This window comes from Geotrypetes seraphini, chromosome 1 (assembly GCF_902459505.1).
Source record: "Geotrypetes seraphini chromosome 1, aGeoSer1.1, whole genome shotgun sequence".
In the NCBI taxonomy this organism is placed as follows: Eukaryota; Metazoa; Chordata; class Amphibia; order Gymnophiona; family Dermophiidae; genus Geotrypetes; species Geotrypetes seraphini.
Window position 1 is genome coordinate 220,423,366 of NC_047084.1, and position 24,635 is coordinate 220,448,000.

The 24,635-nt window shown below is 41.6% G+C and overlaps 1 protein-coding gene across 6 annotated transcripts in view; it reads left to right on the plus strand.

Annotated features, from left to right (window-relative positions):
- The window catches only part of ATP8A1 (ATPase phospholipid transporting 8A1), a 449,033-nt gene that overhangs the window by 335,257 nt on the left and 89,141 nt on the right, over positions 1 to 24,635 (plus strand). For all 6 annotated transcript variants that reach the window (XM_033946346.1, XM_033946365.1, XM_033946336.1 and 3 more), the window contains 3 exons: positions 12,806 to 12,916; positions 19,372 to 19,446; positions 19,540 to 19,662. In XM_033946346.1, the coding sequence (XP_033802237.1) occupies positions 12,806 to 12,916; positions 19,372 to 19,446; positions 19,540 to 19,662 (309 nt within the window). The remainder of the gene's footprint in view (positions 1 to 12,805; positions 12,917 to 19,371; positions 19,447 to 19,539; positions 19,663 to 24,635) is intronic.

Here is a 24,635-nt window from a genome sequence, read left to right on the forward strand (position 1 = left end):
CTCACACAGTTTTCACCAGAACTCTACGGGCTCCTCCACCCAGAGATATTCACAGCGGTTCTGGCATCGTTACATCTTTATCCAGATAAAGCCCAGATGGGATCCACCCGAGAATACTGAAAGAGCTCAGAGACGAAATAGCGGAGTTACTCAGGCATATTTGCAACCTATCCTTGAGAACAGGGATAATCCCGGAAGATTGGAGGATAGCAAATGTTACACCAATCTTCAAAAAAGGATCGAGAGGCGACCTGGGGAACTATAGACCATTGAGCTTGACTTCAGTTCCAGGGAAGATGGTCGAATCACTGATCAGGGAAGGTATCAATGAGCATATAGAAAAAAATAAACTGATGAGATCAAGCCAGCACGTTTTCTATAAAGGACGATCGTGCCAAACGAATCTACTACATTTCTTTGAGGGGATAAGCATACATTTGGACCAAGGTAACCCCATTGACATAGTTTATCTGGATTTCCAAAAAGCCTTTGACAAGGTACCCCATGAGCGCCTGCTGAAGAAACTGTGGAACCACGGGGTGGAAGGGGACGTCCACAGATTGATCCAAAATTGGCTGGCGGATAGGAAGCAGAGGGTAGTAGTAGTAAAAGGACACTACTCTGACTGGAAAGGGGTCACGAGTGGTGTCCCGCAGGGGTCAGTGCTGGGACCGCTGCTGTTCAATATATTCATTAACGATCTGGAAACGGGCACGAAGTGCGAAGTTATCAAGTTCGCGGACGATACAAAACTCTCCAACAGGGTCAAAACTGTTGAGGAATGCAAAGAACTGCAGAACGACCTGAACAAACTGAGTGAGTGGGCAAAAAGATGGCAGATGAGCTTCAATGTGGAGAAATGTAAGGTCTTGCACATGGGGAAAGGGAACCCCATGTACAGCTATACGATGGGAGGAAGGGTGATGGGGAAAGGCACCCTAGAAAAAGACCTAGGGGTATTGGTGGATACAACAATGAAGCCAGCGGCGCAATGTGCAGCGGCCTCAAAGAAAGTGAACAGAATGCTGGGCATTATCAGAAAAGGTATCGCTACCAGAACGAAGGAGGTTATCCTACCATTGTATCGAGCAATGGTGCAACCACATCTGGAATACTGTGTCCAATACTGATCACCGTATCTTAAGAAAGACATGGCGATACTTGAGAGGGTCCAGAGGAGAGCAACTAGGATGATAAAAGGAATGGAGAACCTTTCATATGCCAAAAGGTTAGACAAACTGGGGCTCTTTACCCTGGAAAAGAGGAGACTGAGAGGAGACATGATACAGACGTATAAAATCATGAACGGCATAGAGAGAGTGGAGAGGGACAGATTCTTCAGACTAGCGGGGACAACAAAAACAAGAGGTCATTCAGAAAAACTGAGAGGGGACAGATTCAAAACGAATGCAAGGAAGTTTTTCTTCACTCAGAGGGTGGTGGACACCTGGAACACGCTTCCAAAGGAGGTAATAGGACAGAGTACAATACTGGGTTTCAAAAAGGGACTGGATGACTTCCTGGAAGCGAAGGGGATTGCAGGGTATAGATAGAAGGTTACTCTACAGGACAGAAGCGAAAAGCGTATGTGAGTTTTAGGGTAGGAGCACATAGTAACATAGTAACATAGTAACATAGTAGATGACGGCAGATAAAGACCCGAATGGTCCATCCAGTCTGCCCAACCTGATTCAATTTAAAAAATTTTTTTTTTTTTTTTTTCTTCTTAGCTATTTCTGGGCGAGAATCCAAAGCTTTACCCGGTACTGTGCTTGGGTTCCAACTGCCGAAATCTCTGTTAAGACTTACTCCAGCCCATCTACACCCTCCCAGCCATTGAAGCCCTCCCCTGCCCATCCTCCTCCAAACGGCCATACACAGACACAGACCGTACAAGTCTGCCCAGTAACTGGCCTAGTTCAATCTTTAATATTATTTTCTGATTCTAAATCTTCTGTGTTCATCCCACGCTTCTTTGAACTCAGTCACAGTTTTACTCTCCACCACCTCTCTTGGGAGCGCATTCCAGGCATCCACCACCCTCTCCGTAAAGTAGAATTTCCTAACATTGCCCCTGAATCTACCACCCCTCAACCTCAAATTATGTCCTCTGGTTTTACCATTTTCCTTTCTCTGGAAAAGATTTTGTTCTACGTTAATACCCTTTAAGTATTTGAACGTCTGAATCATATCTCCCCTGTCTCTCCTTTCCTCTAGGGTATACATATTCAGGGCTTCCAGTCTCTCCTCATATGTCTTCTGGTGCAAGCCTCCTATCATTTTCGTCGCCCTCCTCTGGACCGCCTCAAGTCTTCTTACGTCTTTCGCCAGATACGGTCTCCAAAACTGAACACAATACTCCAAGTGGGGCCTCACCAATGACCTGTACAGGGGCATCAACACCTTCTTTCTTCTACTGACTACGCCTCTCTTTATACAGCCCAGAATCCTTCTGGCAGCAGCCACTGCCTTGTCACACTGTTTTTTCGCCTTTAGATCTTCGGACACTATCACCCCAAGGTCCCTCTCCCCGTCCGTGCATATCAGCTTCTCTCCTCCCAGCATATACGGTTCCTTCCTATTATTAATCCCCAAATGCATTACTCTGCATTTCTTTGCATTGAATTTTAGTTGCCAGGCATTAGACCATTCCTCTAACTTTTGCAGATCCTTTTTCATATTTTCCACTCCCTCTTCGGTGTCTACTCTGTTACAAATCTTGGTATCATCTGCAAAAAGGCACACTTTTCCTTCTAACCCTTCAGCAATGTCACTTACATACATATTGAACAGGATTGGCCCCAGCACCGAACCCTGAGGGACTCCACTAGTCACCTTTCCTTCCTTCGAGCGACTTCCATTAACCACCACCCTCTGGCGTCTGTCCGACAGCCAGTTTCTGACCCAGTTCACCACTTTGGGTCCTAACTTCAGCCCTTCAAGTTTGTTCAACAGCCTCCTATGAGGAACTGTATCAAAGGCTTTGCTGAAATCCAAGTAAATTACATCTAGCATATGTCCTCGATCCAGCTCTCTGGTCACTCAATCAAAAAATTCAATCAGGTTCGTTTGGCACGATTTACCTTTTGTAAAGCCATGTTGCCTCGGATCCTGTAACCCATTAGATTCAAGGAAATACACTATCCTTTCTTTCAGCAACACTTCCATTATTTTTCCAACAACTGAAGTGAGGCTCACCGGCCTGTAGTTTCCTGCTTCATCCCTGTGACCACTTTTATGAATAGGGACCACATCCGCTCTCCTCCAATCCCCAGGAATCACTCCCGTCTCCAGAGATTTGTTGAACAAGTCTTTAATAGGACTCGCCAGAACCTCTCTGAGTTCCCTTAGTATCCTGGGATGGATCCCGTCTGGTCCCATCGCTTTGTCCACCTTCAGTTTTTCAAGTTGCTCATAAACACCCTCCTCCGTGAACGGCGCAGAATCTACTCCATTTTCTCGTGTAACTTTGCCGGACAATCTCGGTCCTTCTCCAGGATTTTCTTCTGTGAACACAGAACAGAAGTATTTGTTTAGCACATTTGCTTTCTCCTCATCACTCTCCACATATTTGTTCCCAGCATCTTTTAGCCTAGCAATTCCATTTTTTATCTTCCTCCTTTCACTAATATATCTGAAAAAATTTTTATCTCCCTTTTTTACATTTTTAGCCATTTTTTCTTCCGCCTGTGCCTTCGCCAAACGTATCTCTCTCTTGGCTTCTTTCAGTTTCACCCTGTAGTCTTTTCTGCTCTCCTCTTCTTGGGTTTTTTTATATTTCATGAACGCCAACTCTTTCGCCTTTATTTTCTCAGCCACTAGGTTGGAGAACCATATCGGCTTCCTTTTTCTTTTGTTTTTATTGATTTTCTTCACATAAAGGTCCGTAGCCATTTTTATCACTCCTTTCAGCTTAGACCACTGTCTTTCCACTTCTCTTATGTCCTCCCATCCTAACAGCTCTTTCTTCAGGTACTTTCCCATTGCATTAAAGTCCGTACGTTTGAAATCTAGGACTTTAAGTATCGTGCGGCCGCTCTCCACTTTAGCCGTTATATCAAACCAAACCGTTTGATGATCGCTACTACCCAGGTGAGCACCCACTCGAACATTAGAGATACTCTCTCCATTTGTGAGGACCAGATCCAATATCGCTTTTTCCCTTGTGGGTTCCGTCACCATTTGTCTGAGCAGAGCCTCTTGAAAGGCATCCACAATCTCCCTACTTCTTTCCGATTCCGCAGACGGAACATTCCAGTCCGCATCCGGCAGGTTGAAATCTCCCAACAGCAGAACCTCCTCTTTCCTTCCAAACTTTTGGATATCCACAATCAGATCCTTATCAATTTGCTGCGATTGAGTCGGAGGTCTGTAGACTACACCCACGCACTATCAGGTCCTGGACCTGAGGGGCCGCCGCGTGAGCGGACTGCCGGGCACGATGGACCTCCCGTCTGACCCGACAGAGGCAATTCTTATGTTCTTATTCCAGACCAAGAAGTCCCAATGGTGCCAGAAGTCTGACAGTGCTTCCTCCTATTGGAGTCAGGTTGTCTTCATTTTGCCTTGAATGGGATTGGATCTTCTCTGATTAATGGGTGCTGGACATCATACAGAAGGACACAAGATAGACTTCTTTCATCTCCCCAGGATTTGTTTCTGGATTCTCCGCTGATCCAAGCTACTCTATAGCTTCTCTCGGTCATCCGAGCCATGGAGCCAGTTACTGTAAATGAATTGGGCTCCGGCAGATACTTTTTATTCTTCCTCATGCCAGAGTTAGGCTTAAAAGGTCTAGAGACCCTTCTTGGATCTCAGTCAGTCGTTGTTTTTCTGTGGACTCCGCCCTGTCGCCTGGAGGTGATACAGTCTGTCACAGCAGTAGCTACAGGGAACATCCTTGCATTTCTGAATCTGACAGAGGCTTATCTTCTTAGCCCTATATTCCCGGGACTCCGGAAGTATCTGAGATTTCATATTCTCCAGCAGCATTTCCAGTTAGCAGCTCTTCTCTTTGGATAGGGATGGCTCCCACACCTTAATCAAGGTGATGGTGGTTGTGGCGGTGGTAGCTTATCTCCTTAGAATGGGGGTCCAAGTTCATCCAAGTTTCCAAGTTTATTAATATATTTGATAAATCGCTTATTAGAATTACTAAGCGATGTACAAAGTCAAAATATAATATAGTAAAAAGAAACAAACAATTTAACAATACATTTTCATAGAAAACAAACATGAGTCGGGAGGGAAAGAGTAAAAGTTACAATTTTCAATTTATGGTAGAAAAATGGAAAAAACAAGAGGGTGGGGGTAGTTAAACCACAGCATGATTTAAAATCTCACAGCATGATTTAAATCTCATGATTTAAAATTTAAATATTAAAAGCATCTTTAAATAGGTAAGATTTTAAAAGTTTTTTGAAAATTGTGACGTCTTTTTCGTTTCTAATATATTGTGGTAGGGCATTCTACCATTGTGGTCCCATCACAGAGAATATGTCAGATCTTCTTGTTCCAATAATTTTTAGAGAGGGGACTGTAAGGAGATTATGACCAGATGAACGGATTGAGCGTTGAGTATTGTGTGGTATTAATAATCTAGATATAAATTGAGGTTCGTTGAAGGCTAGAGTTTTAAAGATAAGCAGCATTATTTTAAAGGTGATTCTGTGACCAATTGGAAGCCAATGGGTGTCTATTAACAATGGTGAAACATGATCGTATTTCCTAGCGTTATATATTAATTTAATAGCAGTGTTTTGTATCAGCTGAAGTCTCCTTTTTTCTTTCTGTGTAATGTTAAGGAAAAGTGCATTACAGTAGTCGAGTCTTGCTAAGATTAAAGAATGAATTAGTATCTTGATAGAGTTAGGAGTCAGAAATTTGGCGATTGACCGGATCAAACGTAGTTTAAAAAAGCAATTTTTGACAGTGAACGAAATATGTTCGTGGTAAAGCAGTTTATTGTCAATTATTACTCCAAGGATTTTAACAGAGGAAACTAGATTAAGTGGAGTATTGTTGAGAATGAATGAATTTATCAAGGTTATATCTTTTTTCCAGGTAAATAACATTGATTGAGTTTTATTTATATTTAGTGCCAATTTGTTTGTATTAAGCCAGTTTTGTTTCAAGTTTATTAGGATTTTTATATACCGCCTATCGAGGTTATCTAAGCGGTTTTTACAATCAGGCACTCAAGCATTTTCCCTGTCTGTCCCGGTGGGCTCACAATCTATCTAACGTACCTGGGTCAATGGAGGATTAAGTGACTTGCCCAGGATCACAAGGAGCAGCGCAGGGTTTGAGCCCACAACCCCAGGGTGCTGAGGCTGTAGATCCAACCACCGCGCCACAGACTCCTCCTTTTGTATTGTGTCCAGTTTGTGATTGATGGATGTAATATCGTTATTATTTTCTGGGTCCAAGGGGTGAATGAGCTGAATATCATCGGCGTAAGAGAAAGGAGTGAAGCCTATGGACTGGCAGATGCTTAAAAGTGGAGAGAGAAATATATTAAACAGAAGAGGGGACAAAATAGATCCTTGAGGGATTCCAAAAGTAGAAGAGTGAGTTGTGGACATTTCGTTATTAAACCTAACAGAAGTGCGATTAGCGAGATATGAAGTAAACCAAGAAAGAACTTTCTCAGTTATGCCAATTGATTCTAACCTTTGTAGAAGTAGGTCATGATCTATAGTGTCAAAAGCAGCAGAGATATCTAATGAAAAAAGAATAACAGATTTGTGATGGTCTAAGAAATATTGTATGTTTGATGTTAATCCTATTAAAGAATATTCCGTATTGTGAAATTTTCGGAAGCCTGTTTGGTTTGGGTGTAGTGCGTTAGTATTTTCTATAAAGTCCGAGAGTTGGTTAAATATCAGTTTTTCTGTTAATTTTGCCAAAAATGGTAAGTTAGCTATAGGGTGGTAATTTGCGAGTTCGTTTATACTAATTTTGTGGTTTTTAAGGATAGGAGTAATGATTGCAGTCTTCCATAAGGATGGAACGGTAGCTGTAAGTAGACTCTTATGAATAAGTGAGAGAATAAAAGGTCCAAAGTGAGAAAAATGTTTTTTTAAATAAAAAGGTGGAATGATTTCAGAACCAAGAACTTTTTAAGTTAACTTGTTGAAAGAGGGATTCTAAATCTTTAATTGAAGGAATTTTGAAATTTGAGCATCTTGCTATTGGTATGAATTTTGTTTGGCTAGTATTTATTGGGTTATTTGTTGTGTTTGAGGTAAGAGAGTTACGTATATTGTTAATCTTTTGAGTAAAAGCATCGGCTAAGTCTTGTGCTTTTAATGTGGATTTATGGGTAATGTTATTTATTTTATTTTTTGGTTCTATTGTTTTTAATATATTGTATAAAGTAGAAGAATTTTTAGCTTTGTCAATTTTATTGGAATAGTAGGTTTTTTTTGCCTGATTGATTTTTATTTTGTATAATGTGACATTATCCCTGTATATTTGAAGATTAGATTGGGTTTTATTATGTCTCCATTTACGTTCTAAAGAGCGCAATTGTTGTTTAAACAGGCGAAGTTCTGCCGTGAACCAAGGGTTTGATAATTTGCGGACAGATATAGTTTTAGTTGTTATTGGTGTTTTATTGTCTAAAAGAGATGTCAGGGATGAGTTCCAAGCAGATAGAAGATCTTCAATGGAATTGGAAGAGGGTGTTAGAATCGATAGATCAAGAAAGGAAGTTATGTCTATATTATCTAATTTGGAATAATCTCTAACAGAAATAGTTTTAATTGTGGATGCTAATTGTGGTAATCTAAGTTTGGTTAGACCGAGGGAGAAAGATATGAAATAATGATCTGACCAGGGAACGGGTTTAGCAGTCAGATCAGAAAGAGTAAGGTGGTGAGATAGTGGAGCAAAAATCATATCTAAAGTGTGATTTGCAATATGGGTTGGTTCATTTATTTTTGGTTGTAAGTTAAGAGGTTTTAGAGTATTTAGTAAATCTTTGGTATATGAGTTGGAAAGGTCGTCAAAGTGAATATTGAAGTCGCCCAAGATCAGGGGAATGGTTGATGAAGAGCAAAAATCAAATAGGATATCCTGAAGGAGAGATAATTTATTTTGTCCTGGGGGGGGGGAACGTAGAGTAGTAAAAAGTTGAGTTTATTGTTTAAGTTACATTTAAGGTGAAGGTATTCGATTATAGCATCTTTTGAGGATTGATCGGAAAGGTTTAAAAGATTATTTTGAAAAATGACTGCTAAACCTCCGCCTTTGCGGTTGTGACGATGGTTAAAAAGGTAATCATAATTGGGGGGACAACAGTAGGATAGATATACTTCATCACCTTCGGTAAGCCAGGTTTCTGTGATAAAGAGAATGTGTAGATTATTATGGACAATATCATCCTTTAATAGGTGGTATTTGTTTTTGATTGATCTGGCATTGATGAGTCCAAGTCTTAAGCTATTAGTAGTTTTTTCCTTAGTATTATGAAGGATAGTAGATGTTGGGATTTCTAATAGAGAGGAATAATGAGGGACAGTTGTTTTGTGATTTAAGGGGCGATGACCCCAAAAAGTTGGGATAGGGTTGATAGGCATATTGAATGACATGTTGATTTGTGATGGGTGATTCTGGTCAAAAATTTGGGATCCTATGAAGAATAAAGATAGCAAAATTAAACTTATGGGCCAAAATTTACTTCTTATAATGACCTGGTTTATAGGGGGAAAAGATCTGGAATTGGGGGCGCCCTCAGATTGCGCACGAAGGAGCGCACTAAGGAGCAGAACCTGCTCCTTTTGCGCGCTCCTTCGGCGCGTGCCGAAGGCGCCAAGTTTCGCGCCTCTGCGGCGTGTGCCGCAGAAGGCCCGGTTATGAAGGGCATCAGCTGACTTGGAGTGGGAGGCGGCGGCTGAAGAGGTTAAAGGCTAAACAGAAGAGTAAACAATATAAAGATTAAAACAAAGGTAAAAGTTTAAAAAAAGCATCTAAAATAATATAAAATGGCTTAAAGTGCAGTGAGGCTTGTGCAAATTGTGCTGAGGTGAGGCGTGCGCCGCAGAAGGCCCGGTTATGAAGGGCATCAGCTGACCTGGAGTGGGAGGCGTCGGGCGCGCTGACTGATTATAGCTCCATCCAGTGTAAATTGCAAGCAAAAAGGGATGACAGTGGTCTCTCTTTTACAGCACATGGGCTGGATTGTCATTTTCAAGAAGAGCCCGCTTCCACCTTTGCAGACGCTGGAATATCTGGGAGTCCTATTCGGCATGATTCAGATCATGGATCTCCTAGCGCTACCAAACCCCACTGTTTGGCATTACCTCAAGTTGGGGTCTATGGCAGTCTCCCTGGAGGTTGTGCCCTGGGCCAGGGCATATATGTGGCATCTGCAAAAGTCCCTCTTATCTCGGTCCCTTCAGCGTCATTCCCTTCAGATGTCACTTCCTTGGACGGCACAGCAGTTTGTGCTGGTGGAGTTAGAGAAAAGCTCTAGTGAAAGGCATGCTTCTTCGAGGCACAGAGTAGGTTACTCTCTTGACCAATGCCTGTCTTTCTAGCTGGAATGCTCATTTGGGACAGCTCTATACAGGGTCGGTGGACTCCCCATCAAATGGGTTGGTCAATAAACCATATGGGGCTTCGGATCATATGCTTGGGGTTCTGAACTATTCAAAACACTCTAGCAACACTCTGCTGTGATCTTAGATTCAGGAGAATTTCTAAAAATTGAGGGCTCCTTTTACTAAGGTGCGCTAGCATTTTTAGCGCATGCAGGAAATTACCGCATGCTACGCTTCTAGAACTAATGCCAGCTGAATGCTGGCATTAAGGTCTAGCGCGCGGGACAATGTAGCGCGCACCATTCCGCGCGTTAAAACCCTAGCGCACCTTAGTAAAAGGAGCCCTGAGTTTTCCTTGTTAATATTAGGTAATATCATTGATTCTTCACTTACATTTAAGGATCAATTAAATTCTCTTGTAAAAAAAGTGCTTTCCAGTCTCTGCATTTTGAGAAAAGTGAGAGCGCTTTTTCATCAGCAACATTTTTCTGTCTTGGTTCAATCAATCATTCTGTCATGGTTGGATTATTGCAATTCAATGTACTTGGGTCTTTCAAAGATCAGCTTGCAGAGACTCCAGCTGATACAAAATACTGCTACTAAGCTTATTTTCGGCAAGAGTAAATTCAATCATGTGACTCCATTGCTCAAAGAATTGCATTGGCTTCCAGTATATCTTAGAATCCATTTTAAATGCATTTGTAACACATTTAAGATCCTATTTGGCATTTTCATTACTCTGGTTCCTTTAGACTGGAATGTACATAGATCCCATCTTGCTATAAATTCTCAAAAATTAAAACTTATATTCTCTTCCCTTAGGGGTAAAAATAAATCTATTAGGAAATTCATCTACTCTTTCGCTTTCTAACTGACAGAGCTTTGGAATAATTTACCACTTGCATTAAGAAGTTTTGGACCTTTCGTCTCATTCTGGAAAACATTTTGGATACTAACCATTTTCTTTAAAATTAGATTTCCTGTTTTTGTTTTTTGTATTATGTTTTCTTTACTGTTAACAGAGTCAAGCTCCATTTGGTTAATGACTCAGTCTATAAAACTGAGGGCCTCTTCTATCAAAATGCGCTAGTAGTTTTTAGCACACAGAGCCACGCTTAATGGCCCGCGCTGCTCCCAGTGGTGGCCTCCCTCAAGGTATAGGTGGCTGGCCTATTCTGTTTTAAAGTGCACAGTGGTTCCAGTTCATTTATGTTTCTTCCAGTTGTGGCTAGATTTCTTAGGGGGCAACTTCGCTTACAGCCACCTCTGCAACGGCCTTTCCCTATGTAGATGAAAGGGCTTGTGGAAAACCCTTTTGAGCTGCTCTAGGATGCATTCACTCTAGACCTTACGGTCAAGTCAGTTTTCCTCATGGTGATTGTTTCAGTATGGCGTATTTTGGAGCTATAGGCTTTTTCTTGCAAAGAGCCCTTTTTCCAGTTCACGAAAGCGGGGCTTCCCCCCCTCAAAGTTCCCTCCTTTCTTCCAAAGGTGGCTTCGAATTTTCAGCCAGGAAGTTCGGCTGCATGGGGTCGGAGTGGAAAGCTCAGGTTCTGAGAAGATTGGACGTGCTGAGAGTCTTACTTTTTGACTTGCAGAGGACCAGTGCTTTTCATCTTTCTGACCATTTGTTTGTCCTGACTAGTCAGTCCAAATGAGGTAGGCCAGTGTCCAAGGCCTCTACTGTCTGATGGGTCTGCATGGTCATTTCATCAACTTAAATCACCTGTGGCAATTAGCTGCCAGTTTCTCTCAAAGCTCGCTCAACAAAAGATGTTGCTGCTTCATGGACGCAGTGTCGAGCAATTCATCCAGCCAAACTTTGTAGAACGGACACTTGGTCATCTCTTCATACCTTTACACGGTTTTACAGAGTGGATGTGGCAGCTCAGTCTGATGCTGCTTTTGGGACCTTGGTGTTGCGGGCAGTCTCCTCTGTCCCACCCTAGACATTGCCATTGCTTTGGTACATCATCTGAAATACAGAATCCGGAGTGGACGTAACAGAATGAAAGATTAGGTTCTTACCTTTGGTAATCTTCTTTCTGTTAGTCCATGACGGATTCTGTACAGCCCGCCCTCTGTCTATTCTGACTCTTCTGAATTGCCTGCATAATTTTTGGCTTGGCTGTTTCTCATTTCAGGCCTCCGTACCTTTCAGCCAGCAGACGGGCCCTGTGGGCAGTGGCGTAGTAATGGGTGCAGCAACCCTCCTCCTCTCCTTGCTGTTCACGTGCCCCTTGCCTTTCCCCATACCTTTTCTACTTCCCCGGTGTGAGGTTGCTGCCTGCGTCAGCATCAGTGCTCTCTCTGACATCACTTCCAGGACCCGCGCCGAGGAAGTGATGTCAAGGAGCGAGCGGACACCGATGTGGGCATGCTGCTCATGCCAGAGAAGTTAAAAAGGTACGGGGAAAGGGAAGGGAGCATGTATGCAACAGAGAGGCAGGGTGCCACCATCCCAGGCATCGCTCACTTTTACTATGCCACTGCCTGTGGAGAATCATACTGTATGTGTGAGTACATATCTTTACTGCTAGCTTTGTTCCAACTAATGATTGTTGCATGCAGCAGGTTGACTTCTTGTTACTGCCATGTTCTTGCCTGTTTTTCATGCTAGCTGTTTTCTTATATATTGCAAAGCAGAACAGATTGTTGTTGTGTGGCGGGGAAGTTCCCCGTGCCTCTCTTCTATGTATGCTTTGTTTTGGTGCTATTCGGTTGCTTTTGGACGTAACTGCAGGGAGCTTTGTGTTCCTCAGCCATGTGGGAGGAGACCTGGTTCACAGGTTAAGATAAATACTTATCATACAGAATCAATCCTGGACTAACAAAGAAAATTACCAAAGGTAAGAACCTAATCTTACAGTCAACATTACAGAAAGCTGAGTCTTCGTGACATTTCTTGTCCACTTCCATCTATTACCTGTACAAATAGAAATCTTTCCTTACATAATTTAATAACAGAACATCTCTTGGACAAAGTGGGGTAACATCTCATTCAAATAACAATTAAAATACATGAGACTAAAACAACAAAACCATATCAATTATCCCTTTGCAGCACAAAATGCATCTAGACCACGTCATAACTTACAGATTTTGTTCTTTTCTCACTGTCAACTGAATTACCTAATTTTTTAGCACTGCTGTTTTAATTCTATAAAGAAATAGCTTAAAATAAATGCAGCCTGTACTATGTGAGATTTTTTATATTCTATATGCATGTAATTGCTAACAATTTTTTTATCTGTTCATAGTTTAAGTACCTGAAGAACTTATTATTAGTGCATGGGGCCTGGAACTACAACCGAGTAGCTAAATGCATCTTATACTGCTTCTACAAAAACATAGTCCTATACATCATTGAGGTAATTACACAAGAAATATTAAACTATCTGTGTGAATTCTCTCTAGCAAACATAGATCCAAATCTTTTGAGGGTGTGTACAAGAATGGTGCAATGGGCTACTTTTTAAAATAAAATTTTAATCCCTTGGTGGATTTATCTTGGCTACTTAGGCATGTCTTATTTATGTGCTAGGGATCATCTGTTCAATCAGCAGCAGTTGATGTGAGGGAAAATATCACTTCCCTCAAGTTCAACATAGTTACCTCCTTTGCTAGAAGTTGAGACACAGGTATATTTTCTGTACATCTAACTCCACAAAGGGAACTACTCGTGAAATTATAAAGGATAAGCCCAGTATTTAATCATATATATCATAAATCCAAAGTTTACAACCAATAGAAATTTGACAGGATACTGTGCTCTGACCTTAACGTAGTATTTCAGTATTATGACTGGATGTTCCAGTTTCTTTGTTTGATTTATTGGCGCTGAAGCTTCATTATTCATGGCAAAAAAGGTCCATATTGGTATTAACTCTGCTATGGGCATCTTACTAATAAAAATGATGCATTTGCTTTATGTATTCATAGTAAGGGTAATTTATAACACTTAAATGTGGATATCCTAAAAACCTGACTGGCAAGGGAAAGTGGTACTCCAGGACTAGGGCAGCACCAAGACATTCATCAGCTTGTCTAAAGATGACCCATTGCAGGCAGTGTGAGTCTGAGCATCCATATATGCTCCTTCAAACTTCCTATTTCAGAGGGACTGGATCTTGCAGACTCTAAACATTCATGGATACTGAAGGCATTGTGCCAGCTGTAATTAGGTTTCTCTAAGCTAGTTGACTTCAGTTTCAAAGCCACTCTGCAGAAGTTAGGGAAAGTCCATGAACACTTTGGTGAGGAGACGTACGAAAGGGGAGATCCTAAACGCCGAAGGGGAGGTAGGAATAGGATGACACTTTGTTTGTGGAAAGGAGGTAGGGAAGGGGACATGCTTGAACACCTAGGGAGGTCAGGATAGAGAAGTAGAGAGAGGTTCAGCACATTAGTGGGCTGCAGGCAGGCACCATATGGCACAGTGAGTAAGGCTATAATAGACTTTGGAGAAAATCAGGGGGGGGGTCTTCAAAAGTTGATTTTGAAGGTTTGTGCAACCAGGACCTAAGTCCCTCATCTTCTAAAACCCCTTTCTGTATGTGTGTGTGTGAGGGGGGGGGGGGTTATCCAGCAGGGAGGTCTCTAAGGGCCGATTTTGCCACAATTTTCCTGGTGGTGGCATCTTAGATTTTAAATTCTTTTTTTCTAAAGCCTTCATCTGCCTCAAAACCCCTCGTTTTTGCTTAAAATCAACAGGGATGGATTCCTCCAGCCTTTATACCCCTATATCATGCCAGGTTTGCAAAGAGAATCCATGTCCCGCATCATTGTCTGCTATCATCTACTATGTTATCAGTGATAAACATAATTACATAGTCCCTTGGTATGTGTGGTATGGCTCAATAAGGTAGCAGACTTTCTTAATGCCAGTGTGTGATCCATCTGTGACTGTTAAAAAGAAAAAGTAAAGTCAATGAATTCCAAGATTTAATGTGCAATAAGATTTATATAAGAAGTTGATGTGCAATAAGATTTGCATTTAGCCAGCGAGCTTATCAGCAGTACTCTACTTTAATCGCTAGTACAGCCGGAAAAGGTTATTGGGAGAGAAGGAGGGGCTATAGTGGACTGTAGCAGGCAGTGGCGGCAAAGCTGTTCTCTGAGGGGTGGGCATCGGTAGCAATATCAGCTCTCTGGGGTAGGTGGCAACGGCAAGGCATCTCTCCGGAGGTGAGTGGCAGTTGCAGCAAGGCACCTCACGGGGGGGGGGGTGAATGGTGATTGCAATGGCAGCAGAGACAAGGCAGCTCTTTGGGGGTGGGCAGCAGTGGCAACTGTAGCAGTGGCAAGGCAGATTTCTGGGGGGTGGGTGGTGACAGCAGTAGCAAGGCAGCCCTCCAGGGTTGGGTGGCAATGGCAGCAAGGCAGCTGTCTAGGTGTGGGTGGAGGCGGTAAGGCAGCTCTCCAGGGATGGATGGTGGCAGCAGGGCATCTCTTGGGGATGGGCGGAGTGGTAATGGCAGCGGAGGCAAGGCAGCTTTCTGGGAGCGGGCAGTGGCGGCAGCAGCCAGAGGCAAGGTAGCTCTGGGGATGGGTGGCAGTGGAAATGGTAGCAGTGGCAAGGCAGCTTTCTGGGGGTGGATAACGGCAGCAGTGGCAAGGCAGCCCTATGGGGTTGTGTGGTGGCGGCAAGGCAACTCTCCGGAGGTAGGTGGTTGGTGGAAGCAATACAACTGTCCGGGGGGGTGTGGTGAAAAGCAAAAGCGGGAAGACCCAATGTTCCACGGAAAAAGGAGCAATCCAACAACAAAACAGAGTGTGGATGGAAAACAATATTCTTGACCTTTCTTTATTTCTTCAATCAATGTTAAGAAAAATATCCACATCAACCATATTAAAAACTAACGGACCCGACATGGGCCGTGTTTCACCTAACAAAGCCTTTCTCAATGGTCCGGTCATTAATTAATACGCAGGTACTGTGGAATTGGTTTCCAAATCACAAATTCCGTGTATAGAACAAGAGCCGAGTAGCAGAATAAAAACAGTTCTCCAGCATTGGCAGCAACAGCAGAGATGACACAGTACTACAGCGTTCCTCCAATATCATCTTTGGCTTGACTTCACTTCCAGGAGGGGCCTAAGACAACTGGGCCGATTCCGGTTGGCCCAGGAACCTCAAGCCACACCTGTGGGCGGGGTTTGAGCTGCCTGGGCCAATCAGGCCCTAAGACCAGCCATTCCCGAGATGGCTGGCCTGTTGGACGGACGGGCTTGGCACCCGTCCGTCCGACCAACAAGTTTTAAGGTACGGGGGTGTGGGTGGGGGGTCTTGGGGTCATGGGTCAGCGGGGGGGGCGATCAGTGGTTCAGGGGGGCAGTCGTGGGGGGGGGTTGCATCGAGGGCAGGAGGGCCTGGGATCCCTCCTGCCCGTATTTTAGTGGGGGGTGGGGGTTAGAGAATGTCGCTGGGCCAGGAGGGCTTGGGCTCCCTCCTGGCCGGATCGTGTGGGGGGGAGGGGGGTTGGAGATTGCCGGGCCAGGAGGGCTTGGGCTCCCTGGTTCATAGATAACAACGCGGAAGACAAAGGCGTGCGCCAACTGAGCGCAAGACGGAGGTACGCGCCGAAGAAAATTACTGTTTTTAGGGGCTCCGACGGGGGATTTTGTTGGGGAGCACCCCCAGTTTACTTAATACAAATCGCGCCGGCGTTGTGGGGGGTTTGGGGGGTTGTAACCCCCCATATTTTACTGTAAACTTAACTTTTTCCCTAAAAACAGGGAAAAAGTGAAGTTTTCAGTAAAATGTGGGGGGTTACAAGCCCCCAAACCCCCCACAATGCGGCGCGATCTATATTAAGTAAAGTGGGGGGGTTCCCCCCCCCCCGTCGGAGCCCTAAAAACAGTAATTTTCTTCGGCATGTGCCTCCGCGCTGCGCTCAATTGTCTGCTCGCGCCTTTGTCCCGGCACGCTTTTGACCTGACACCGGGCTCCCTCCTGGTCCCATTGGACTCGGCGGGGGGGGAAAGGAGGGGGTTGGGGATTGCGGTGCAAGAGGGCTTGGGCTCCTTCTTGCTCCGATGTCAGTGGGGAGGTCGCGGTTCACCAAGGCAGGAGGGCTTAGGCTCCCTCCTGCCCTGATCATGTCGCGGAGTTCGGGGGTGCTGCGGGACAGGAAGGCTTGGGCTCCCTCCTGCCCGGATCATTGTAGGGGGGGGGGGGGGAATTCTGTAACCGGTGTTGTTTTTGACAGACATTGGTTACAGAATCCAGCTTTTAGGCGAAGGACTGGCTCCTCCTTTGCCTAAAAGCTCTTGTTTTGGACATTTGGAGCTTAGGATTTTTTTAGGTTGATTATATGGTGTAAGTTTAGACGTAGTGGTGGTCTGGGCATTTAAACAGCTAAACCTAGAGGCAGGCCATTATTTAAAAAAATCCTCCTTTTGGACGTTTTTTTTTTTGATAATGGACATTTTCCTTGATTCTGCTTTCAACGTTTAAGGCCTGAGGCTAAAAGGGGACTTAGCCTTTTTTTTTTTTATTATGCCCCTCTTATTGTATATGAGATGGACATTCAAATGTTTTCTTATGCATTCAAATTTCAAGGATTCCGTGTGCTTACACGGCCCTGGGAAGAGCAAAACTTAATTCCTTGTACATCAAATAGGCCAGCTAATAAAAGTTTAAAGCAGTAGACTTTTATTTCTGGTCCCCTTATTCCAGCACTCTGGCAGCAAAGGAAATAATTGTGAGTCAGAGAGCAACCGACTTTTAGTTGATTTCCCAGATCCTCCAACTATTGCCAGCTAAAACAAGCACTGCAGATGTTAATGGCTCATGTCAATAAAGTGAATGAAAAGACGGAAAATACATCATTGAATGTCTCTTCTAAGGACAACTGCCAGATTTGAATCTCAGCTTTTCAGTTTTTGTGCTGCTCAGGCGTGGGAGCAGAGAGCACATTGACTATTTGTATGCTGCTGTTTAATATGCAGAAATGCTACATCAGGACAGTGTCTGTGAACCTTTCCCTGCCACGCCCCTGCTCTGCTTTGCAACTTCACAAATAATGCTGTGAGAGACAGGTCTGGAGATTTTCTGCTATCAAGCAGGAGGGGTCGGGGGAGAGGCTCTTAGCTACAGTTACTTTTTTTCCCTCATATAGCTTGCAAAAATTCTCATTGTTACACTGTGCAGTTCTAGAGATGCAAATATCTAATTGTGTAAATCATATTATTAAGAAACATTTGCCTTTTATGAGCATATCAGAAAAGACATTTTTTTTTTCAGTAGACAGGCCACCAATACAAGTTGGCTATTTAAGGTTAGAAAAAGAGAAAAGAAAATATTAATTATTATTGGTTTTTTATTTTCTAAAGTACTTAGACATACAAAGCCATCTGCAAAATTTAAAAGACTCGGTGTAATTCAGCTTGCATGATAAAAGTAACTATAAAAATGGATTTGGAACAAGATTTAAGGATCGCATTATTGTTTTGCTTTCTTTTCCGTCTCATGAAACAGGTATTTGTTTTTGTACATGTTCACACATTCCCTCGCATGATAAAAGAAGACCAGTCGTAGCATAGGAACTGTTCATCTGGAGGCCAGCCTGGGTACATATTGATAAATGGTGAATTTGTAGCAATTCATGCTTCCATAATGAGGTTAAATGAAGCATGCAGTGTGGCAAAGCCTACCAAACGCTGATTATAAAATTCACTTGTTCAGCATGTCATGGTTTCTTTCCATAACCAATTTCTTTTCAGTTCTGTCTACTTGACTATAATCCTTGCTGGCTAGGCTAGTTTGAGTTATTTACAAATATGTATATATTTTTCTTGTGTTTCCAGAAATTTTTGGTAAAATAGCAAGTGATGTTTTGAAAATGTTTATTTCGGGTTTCCTTTTCACTCTCAATTGATTCCCATCCAATACAATATAGCTTCAAGTATTAAGCATTAGTAGTCGGGTAATATGAATTTAGTTTATAACATGATTCATCCAAGTGCAGTGTGTAGAATGCTCAGGCATAAATATTTTAAAATGTAATGATGATCTTTCTTTCGCTTTTACATTACTTTGTCTGCCTTTTCCATTTACTGAAAAGATCCAGTGAGAACTATACGTAGCTGTTTTGAAAAGTAGAAAAGAAAATATTCATCATTCCTAAGAAAATGTAAATGTTCTATAGCTGAAGTTACATTATTGTGAATTTAGGTTTTTGATTAGTTTGTAAAGTATGTTTCATGTTTACACAACAAATTTGTTTTTATGTCATTTTTAACATTGTACTTGTTTCATTTATTAATACATGTTATTTTTATTGTACATCGCCTAGCAAATTATATAGGCGATTCATCAAGACTTAATAAACTTGAAACTTGAAACTTGATCATTATTAATCAGTACTTGGTATGTTTCGGGAACTGCTTTCCTTTAAGTAACAGGCTCAGATTTAATAAAAGAACAGGAGATATGGAATTGCAAACATATGTAGCTGCTTATTATCTATCTATCTGCTCTATGTAGAGGATCTGCTGACAATTTATCCTGAAGTAGACAATGTAAGAATGTTTAAAACATCCTAATGTATGCAAAGCAACTGCATAACCAAAGAGAGGAAGAAAACAACAAGAACATAATTCAGAAGCCATTTCAAATTCACAGATTTGATTTGTACGACCTGTTAAAATTGATCCTTGTGGTTCAACAGTAGATCTGCTGTGTGCATGTTTAAATGCTTACATCAGCATATTTTATTATGTTTGCTTGAGATATTTGGCATCTATATTTATGTGAAATATTTTAAATGCATATACAGAACTCCTCCTTTCCCTATTGGACGCTTACTTTTTTCTTTTTCAGATCTGGTTTGCTTTTGTTAATGGTTTTTCTGGCCAAATTCTGTTTGAGAGGTGGTGCATAGGTCTTTACAATGTGGTAGGTCCTTTGTTCTTTGTTGTCTACCATTTATTTTAATCATTTTCCTTTGAAGTTAAGCATGATAATATCTAAAATGTTTTTGCATTTCAGATGTTTACAGCTATGCCTCCACTGACTCTAGGAATATTTGAAAGATCCTGTCGGAAAGAAAACATGCTTAAGTATCCTGAGCTATATAAGACATCTCAGAATGCACTAGATTTCAATACAAAGGTTCGATGTGATAGTTATTAACTAATTTCTATTGACATTAAATGTTTTTAATTGGCAATTTAGCATATTTATCTTTTAAGTTGTGTTCTAATCTGCTTACATATTTCCTCCGAAATTATTTAATGAAATGTGTAGAAAAGCTATTTTGTTCTTCTCCCCATATTCCAGCGGTCTTAAACTCGCGGCCCTCCAGGGACTATTTTGTGGCCCGCGGTCTGTCCTCTCCACTTCACAAGTTTTCCGATTGTGGAGAGGACAATCGCTTACAGACCGCGACTGCTGTATTTGGACTTGCATCTCTCTGGAGGGAATGTCGACAAATGGCTCGTGGCTTGCCTAAAGCAGGGGTCCCCAATCTGCTTCCCTTCCCTTCTCACTGCCCTCCCCCAAGCCACCGCAATCGGGGAACAGGCCAGCGCCGAGGTCTTAGCTCTTCCTGATTATCTTCCCCATCTCTGAGCCGACCAATTCTCGCCACCCGACGTCAATTCTAACGTCGGAGAGGAAGTTTCGGGCCAGCCAATCGCTACCTGGCTGGCCTGGAACTTCCTCTCAGATGGCAGAATTGACGTCAGGTGGCGAGAATTGGTCGGCCCTGCTCTGGGGAAGATAAGCAGGGAGAGCTAAGAACTCGGTGCTGGCCTGTTCCCTTATTGCGGCGGTGGCAGCCTGTTCCCCAATGTTGGTGGCTTGGGGGAGGGCAGGGAGAAATAAAGAAAGGGGGGATAGGGAGACAGAAAGAAAGAAGGGAGACGGGACACAGACAGAAAGGGGCATGGACAGAGAAAGACAGAAAGAAAGAGCGGGCATGGAGAAAGAAAAAAAGAAAGAAAAGGGGCACGGAAAGAGAGAGAAAGACAGACATATAGAAAGAAAGGGGGCATAGAGAGAGAAAGAAAGAAGGGGGCAGGGTGAAAGAAATAAAAAGTTGGGGGAGGGAAGGAGATAGATGCCAGACCAGGGGGAAGGAAGGAGGGAGGGAGAGAAAGGAAAGAAAGAGATGTCAGACCATGGAAATAGGGACGGAAGAAGAGAGAGATAGAAGGGAAGGGAAGACATGGAAACGTAGATTTTGAAAAGAAAGCAGAAAAATTGAATATTAAGTTAATGACAAAGATGGATGCAAGGCAGAAAGTGAAGATGGAGAGAAAAACAGTCAAAGGACAAGAAGGCCCTGGAAACATAGTTAAAAGCACAGGAAAATAAAGTCACCAGCCAACAAAGGTAGGGAAAATGATTTTATTTTCAATATAGTAATTGAAATGTGTCAGTTTTGAGAAAGGAAAGATATTAAACTTTAAATGTGAGGGCTGCAGAAAAAAATAGGGTACTTGGAGGGCCGCAGAAAAAATAGTTTATAAGATTTATAAACTATAAAGAGTTTTACCTCATGCAAAGTTGTCATTTCTTTAATAAGACATTAACTATTTTTTCTGCGGCCCTCCAAGTGCCTGCAAATCTAAAATGTGGCCCCACTAAGGGTTTGAGTTTGAGACCACTGTCATATTCTTATCCCACAGTAGGATCCAAAAGCTGATTTCTGATTGAATCCTTCAATACAGTCAAAAGAGCTGCGGTAGGAGACAGTATGAAAGGTTATAAGAAAATGATTTCCACATGCTCTTAAATAATTTTAGAATACAATGTGCTATACTTTCAGAAATACAGTCACTAAATTAAAGTATGTAAAAATAATTAGCTGTGATGAACTCTTACTTCAATAGATCATGTGTAATTTAAGTGTGTGTGACAGCAAATAAAACGAAAATGATCTACTTTATCCCTGCTTTATATAGTTATATTGGAAAATCTTTTAAAACATGGGGTTAACTACCAAAATCTATATATTTGACTAGTTCTAGCATGTTAATAAGTGCTCTAGAAGTGGTATTTGGGAGGGTGTTCTGCTGTAATAAAGCTGTCTCCCGTAGTCACAAGTGATTTGTCCTCTTGGACCTCAAGTCTTATGTACTTGCAATGTTGTGTGGAAATGGATTACTGACCCCTGCAGAGAAGTGTAGCAAAGGACAATAAGTACTGTCATGGAGTTTGTACGGGGTGGATCTTTCCATCATTACTCATTAATTTGGATCTCTGTAGCAAGGTGTTGATTTATAAAACAAGATAGGTTTAATCTTTGATAGATTTGAGTAACAAAATTTGACAAAACAATTGGTAACAGACTGGTTTTAAAATGATTACTGTGTATTAGATCTTTTGAATGAAAAATATCAATCAAGTATACTATAAAAATGAATGAGGAGGATCATTTTCTTTATCTTCCATATGAGGCATTTTAACATATGAAACATGAATTTTAGCCTAATTCAGCTTGATGCTGTGTAGCGCTAGAATAGAAATATTAGCTCTTATAGAATTCTTTGCATCACCTCCTGTTAGCTGAAATATTACCTGGTAGCATACCAGAAATATTTACTCTCTTGTAGTTCATTGTATCACACAGCAATCTGAAAAATGTATAAGTATTTTTTTGCTGACATGTTCATGCTACAGTATATATATATGAAAAATAAGGTAGCATGATATAGGGCTCCTAGCGTTTTTAGCGCACGCACTGGATTTGCGCACACTAGCCGAAAAACTACTGCCTGCTCAAGAGGAGGCGGTAGCGGCTAGCGCGTGCGGCATTTTAGCACGCGCTATTCCACGCATTAAGGTCCTAATGCACCTTTGTAAAAGGTGCCTTTAGTGCTGGTACATGACAGTGAAACTATGTGTAATTGTATATACGTTCCTCCTGTTTGTACTGGCTCCATTTCCACACTGCAGAGGGGTATTATCAAGTGATGGCTATATCTCTGGTGGAAAGAAATCCCTAGTAGTTTAGAGTGCTTGTGGTTTGATAGAAAAAGCAAAACCCAAAATAGTAGCCAAAATTTCAATCAAGCTTGGTAAAACATACTTTGGAAACACCTCCTGAGTTTCTACCAAAGGACCCTCACTTAACTGAAAACTTCAATATTTCATATGTTTTATAGAAACAGGTTTGGCAAATAAAATAAGCTGCAGCAGTATTCTGCCTGTTTAATATATGAGTGTTGAGTATGTAAATGAGTTTGAAAATACTGGTATGAAAAAAATAACAGCTGTTTACACTAAAATGTCTGCTGTATTGCTATGCGAGTAATGAATGATGATGCATAAGTTTGTTATGAAAAATAGGTGAAAGATTATAAGGTTATGGCATAGGTTAAAGGATTAGCATTTGACAAGTATCAGTCAGGAAATGGAAAAGTAGAACTAAGTTTTCTTGCACCCACCTGTGCTTTCTGTCAAAAAAATAAAAAAACTTGCAATGAGATGGCGAGATAAAGGTTAATGAGTAACACAAGTTCAGATGTGCCCTTCAATGGAGCATAAATCAGATCATACAATCCAGTATAGTCAGCTAGGCTAACAAAACACATTCTGACCAAGTCAGTGCATTTCTGAACACGTCAATCATTTTCTGATGTTTGAACAGCTTAGAATTATTAATACAATTAACTGTATAGAGTAGAGGCAGGGCCAAATTTATGCATATTATGGCTCCTAAAGCGTAACATTTCAAGAGACTCCCTCACCCCCATCCTCCCACCTACACATACACACACACACAGATTCGATTGAGTAGGAAGTAGATTTTAGGTTTAATCGTTTTAAAGTAGCACACTGTATAATAATTAGGCCCCATGTAATTTGAGGCCCTGAGCGGAAGCTTGTCTAGCATATACATAAATCCAGTCCTGACTTAGAGGTTTCTTTATTTAAAGTGCTTGTAAAAGCATGCTTTTAAAAATTTCTTACAGTTAGACCAGGTTTTCTCTTCAAAAGTATTTTATTTTGTTAGCTCCTATGAAGGATTAGGTCAGAAAGGACAGATTTAAAATGCTAAGTTTGTTCTACAAAGTTGTTTTTCCTAAATTATTCAGAATCTGGTTCTGTGCGCAGTTAGCGGTACATTTAGGTTTTGTTATATCTCTAAACACTTTTGGATTCTCATTTTTTAATACATAAATTCAGGGGGCGTGGCTTGGAGCGCGCACGATATGGCAGCTTAACCCGCAGCGCTCCCGTATCCAGGCAACAACGGAAAAAAAATAAAACTTTCACTTTGCCTAACCGCTATAAAATATATATAAAACAACGTCGGAAATGGCAAGTATGAAGCAGGGAAAAGCTGAAAAACCTTCAACATCGGGAAGTTCAGCAAAAAGAACAAAAGTAACTCCTCTGTCACCATCGAGTGTGCCGTTCCCGATGGAAACTGAAGAACTCACTGAAAAGTCCGATATTATGACTGAACTGTTCAAAATAAAACTGATGCTGACTGAAAATGCCAATAAAATCTCTGAAGTTAAAGAAGAACTTCTTAACATGAAACAAGAAATCCAAACCGAAAGACAGAGAATGGCAGTGATGGAAGAAAAAATGGAGAAATTTGAATCCTTCACACAAGAATATGATAAAGATAAAAAAGAAGTAGCAGCTTTAAAAAATCAAATGGTGGATATGGAAAACCGAGGAAAAAGAAAGAACATCAGAATTTTAGGGCTGGCTGAAAATATTGAAGGGGGAGATCCTGTACAATTCTTGGAAAATCTTTTACCTAAACTGCTTCAGCTCAATTCAAAATGGCCGTTAGAAATAGAAAGAGCCCACAGAATCCCCATAAGAAAGCCAGTAAACCAGGCTGCTCCAAGACCTTTGATATTCAAGGTTTTAAGGTACCAACATGCTCAGGAAATATTAAAAATGGCAAAAGCAAATAAAAACTTGAATTATAAAGGATCAAAACTGATTTTAGTTCCTGATTTTGCCAAATACACTGCAAACATAAGAAAACAATTCCTCACATACAGACAGCAGTTGAAAGAAAAAGGTTACATATATGGAATATATTATCCATCCACTATGAGAGTATCCAGTGGAAATAAGTCCATATATTTTCAAGACCCTGCAAAACTGAAGGA